At 44.9% G+C, this 4,210-nt stretch overlaps 1 protein-coding gene across 1 annotated transcript in view; it reads left to right on the top strand.

The window, feature by feature from the left end:
* ULK4 (unc-51 like kinase 4) overlaps window positions 1–4,210 on the top strand; it is a 457,838-nt gene that overhangs the window by 353,546 nt on the left and 100,082 nt on the right. The window contains exon 34 of the mRNA XM_025212836.1: window positions 350–448. Coding sequence (XP_025068621.1) covers window positions 350–448 — 99 coding nt within the window. The remainder of the gene's footprint in view (window positions 1–349; window positions 449–4,210) is intronic.

Raw genomic sequence — 4,210 nt, forward strand, 5'->3', positions numbered from 1 at the left:
TGTGTGTGTGTGTGTGTATAAAACACTGGATGGACAGCCATATATTATAGTTTCATAGATATGTATTTCATAGTCAATATCTCTTGCTGAAGAAATGTCATGTAGGTCAGCATATTAAATCTGTTTAGAATGGATGTGACAGCATGAGTTCCTTTAGCTTTTAACTGATTGTTACCAACACAGTTAGATTTTAACTGCTTGTAGGGGCTTTCTGAATACTAAACCAGGAAAGGCAGTTTAAATCCCCTACAAATTTCCATTCAGATTTTTACCACCTAATGGACCTTATTTGTTTCTCAGAACTAAGTGCTCACCAAGACTTCTTTTTATTCTTCCCTGTCTTACTAAGGCTCAGAAATCTGGCACAGGAGGAGATACTCAGGTTGCTGAAGACCTTCTGCTTATCAATAAACCCCTGACAGACCTAATTAGCCTGCTTATTCAACTGGTAAGAACTTGCTTATTTGTAAGACTATTGGAATGTTGCTGAAGTTGGATTTACTCATCTGAATTCCATATTTCAAAGCTCTAGACACTGAATTTTCATTATTTGGAAATACTTTGCATAAAGCATGTTGCAAATGACTTACTTGTTTATCACATTGCAAGACTTTGAGGGCCACATGCTCATAACTTAGACTACATAAGTTTAGCTTTGTTTTGGGCTTATGTCTTTTCTGTTACTTACAGATGGAATGGTGGCCACCGAGTAAAAAAACAGGACATTTGAGATCTGTAGACTAACAATTATTGCTGCTGATGAATCTGACTAGTTTTGAACAATTCTTATTTTGCAGTGGTTAACAGTATCATCATTTTGTTTTACACAGGTTTTAACCTCTTGAGTTTCACTTTGACTTAGCTATATCACATTAAAGTAATAACCAAGACAACATTCAACACAAAAACAGAGAGCTTTGTTGAGATCTATAGAATGCTCTATAAGAGATTGAAAGGATATGCTTAACATAGATGACCTACCATTTGACTAGCTATCACAAGTTTGTATACAAAGGTGTTAACTTGAAAAAATCATGCTTGTTCAAAGGAAACAGAAACTTTCGATGTAAGGGTTATGAAGCAGAAAATAGTTGCATGTGTTTCTCTGTTATTACTCTGGTGTAACCTAAAACTAGATAAATTTGGTTTGATTTGTATTGCAGAAGAGAGAGGTAGGAGAACCTTGATGTAACCATTAAATAGCCATAAGGATATCTCCAAGTTTTGGAAGCTTCCACTGGGCTATCCTTAGGGGGTCACACCATTGCCTGAAATCTCCCCAGCTTAGAATGCCGTGGCTCTGGTATGCAATACATTCAACAAAGGGTCCTCAAAGGACACCCTTCTGTGGTGGTTTCCTTTTGTGATGGCACAATAGAGGGCACTACTATGTAGAGCCACCCTCCTCACTGTGCCAGGCCCAAAACCACGCTTTAGGAGTCTCCCCTGGGGAGCCTACAGCCAGCCATCCCCCTTTCCGGAGAACACCCACAACCTGGGGTAACGCAGCCACCACCTAGGCATTGGTCTCTGGTAGGGGGCTCTGTGCAGCCCAGGGCACACAGACTAAGCAAACCTTGGAGGTGCTTTGCCCACAGTAATATTTTGGGGTGCTTCTGTCAGCCCAAAGCATCCAAAGATAGCCTCAGGTACTGGAGAAAAATAAGCCAAGCCCAACTTAGCTGGCCAAGCAAAGGGAGCAAAAGGCCTGCCTATCCCCAGTAATCCACTGTAACCCAATACCTTTATTGATGGGCAGGGGGGTGGGGGTGTTGAACAAGGAAGTCAGAGCAAACAAAAGTAAATTGATAATTTGCAGATATTAGATGCAATGATCCTTTTAAGGCGCAACTGCCTATATTTATTTCTAGACTTCTGGCTAGTTTCCAGGTCTTTACTTACAGAGAATCATCCAGGCTGCACCTGGGGGCACATTGCTTGTGGCTTTTCAAAATGCCTGCTGGAGGAAGAGGAAAGCCCTCTCCTCCCCCTAGGAGATTTTTTGGCCAGGCTGATTGACCAGCCAGTACCAAGAAGAAACCGAGGAGAAACAGGGGTCACCTGGTTTGTCCCAAGTGAGTGGCAGAGAGAGGGGGGTTTCTTCACTCCTTTTACTAGGGAAATCCTTCTTCAGCCAGGCACAGGTTCTCTCATAGGCAGAGGGAGAAAATATTATATTTGGGGGGGGCTGAGTGTGTGTGTGCTTGTGTGCATGCCCACACCCCTCCCAGCAGGTTAGTCTGTCATGGGGAAAAGGTGTGGGGAGGCAGATCAAGGCCCCCACAGTGCAGGAGGGAGTGGGGCAAAAGCAAGGGCAGGGACTGGGGTGAATGGGGCACCGGGGTGGGTCATGTGATGCTCAGCCTGGGTGACTTGTCCGGGGACATGAGGAGGCTCCTGCTGCTGCATGCACTCCGGCAGAGGCCCGGGGGGCACGTGCACCTCCGATCTGTGCATGGGGCAAGGGCAGGCTGCGGCTGCAGGTTGGGCTGTGTCCCCCACTGCCTCTGCCCAGAGAGCCGCACACTGCCATGTGGCTGCCACCGTGGGGCAAGAGCCCCCATGTGCCCCTGGACAAGATGCCCAGGACTCCAATAGTCCCATGACCTGCCCCAGGGCCCCATTCACTCCAGCGCCTGCCCCACTCTCTCTCACACTGTGGGGGCCTTGATCTGCCCCTCCCCAAGCCCCTTCCCCTTCAGAGTACACTGAAATTTTCCTGACCACCATGCTGGACAGTAATCCATACACTAGGGCTGAGATTTTGGCTGGCTGTGTCTGAGTGTGTGCGCCTCTCCCTCCCTGCCACAGCAGCTCGGAGCCTGCAGCCGGGCTACCCTGCAGCCCTACCTGCTGCCCCGCATTTGGGGTGTCTAAGCTTCGTTAGCCCCAGTCTTCTACCGCCTATGGGTTCTGTAAGGCCACTTTATGCTTTTCCAGTCCTTGCAGATAGCAAAAATGGTCTAAACTACATGAGGATCTACTCCTAGTGCCAAATACTCTTCTTTCCAAGGTAATTTGTTCCTAGTCCCTTCCTGCCTGCCTAAATTCAAAACATGGGCCATTGGAGTTTGCCACCTTCCCTTCTTGACTTCCTGGAGTCTCTTCCAAACCTTTTAAAATAAGGTTCTGTACTAGTTCTTCTTGGGTTTTGCTTCAGTCCTTAGTGCCTTTCCAAGGCTTTGCTGTTGGAAGTATGGTTGGTGGGGATGTATTCCATTGTAAATGCATTGTTAAATATCAGATCCTACCATAGGCCTCCTGACTCATCATTGATCCCTTCCCTTCCCCTTGGCATTGTTTTACGTTTTAGATTAAAAGATTGAGTCTCAACTCAACAAAACCTGTATATATCCAGACACAAGTGTTGAATTTGTGATTTTAATTCTATCAGTGGTCTCTTATCTTGGGGAGAATATGATTCCTTCCCTATAATCTTTCTCTATAAGACTTATTTGTGGACCATTTGTCTGGATTTGCCTGCACCAGCAAATGATAAAATCTTCTTCTTTTTTTTTTTATATAATGCCAACTCAATAGCCTAAAACAAAAAGAAAGGAGCGATCCAGGGTTAGTTGTATAATATTTAATATGCATCAACTCAGATTTTGTTTAAACTTAAATTTAAAAATACTGTGTCATAACTTTTGAGACCTGAACAGATTCTTGATGTCCCTTTAAGTGGAACTGGAAATAGCAATTTTTTACTTTGACTTAAATACCATTAGTTCCCTAAATAAGAAAAAAAATAGTAGCTAAGCTTTACTCAAACTATACCATCTGCACCAACTATACCATCTCTTGTTACTTTTTAATTAAAGGATAAAATGAGTTGTGTACCTGTCCTGCATCCTTTTTCCTCATGTCACCAATGTGGCCTCAGTTATCACTGTGTGTTGCTTTCTTTTACTTCCTTGAATGTCCCAATGAGGTTAAAGTCTATTTTATGTGGCTTGGTGCTTGCTGGTTTAAATATAAAGCCGTGCTGTATTCTCCCAACTCTTATCCACGGGTGAAGGAAGGGAGAGAGAGTAGGGTGTACAGTAACTAAGCCTGCTGGCCTCACAGTTCCCCTGGGATGAGGTGCCGCCTGCTTACAGATATCTGGGTACCAGCTGGCTACAGGGAAATCTCCACTCTCCTAGTAGAGATTCCAAGAGCCATGGGCAACTGGTGCTACCTTAGTCAGGGGGGGCATGTTCCCCCGCCC

This window comes from Alligator sinensis, unplaced genomic scaffold, assembly GCF_000455745.1.
Source record: "Alligator sinensis unplaced genomic scaffold, ASM45574v1 scaffold470_1, whole genome shotgun sequence".
NCBI lineage: Eukaryota > Metazoa > Chordata > Crocodylia > Alligatoridae > Alligator > Alligator sinensis.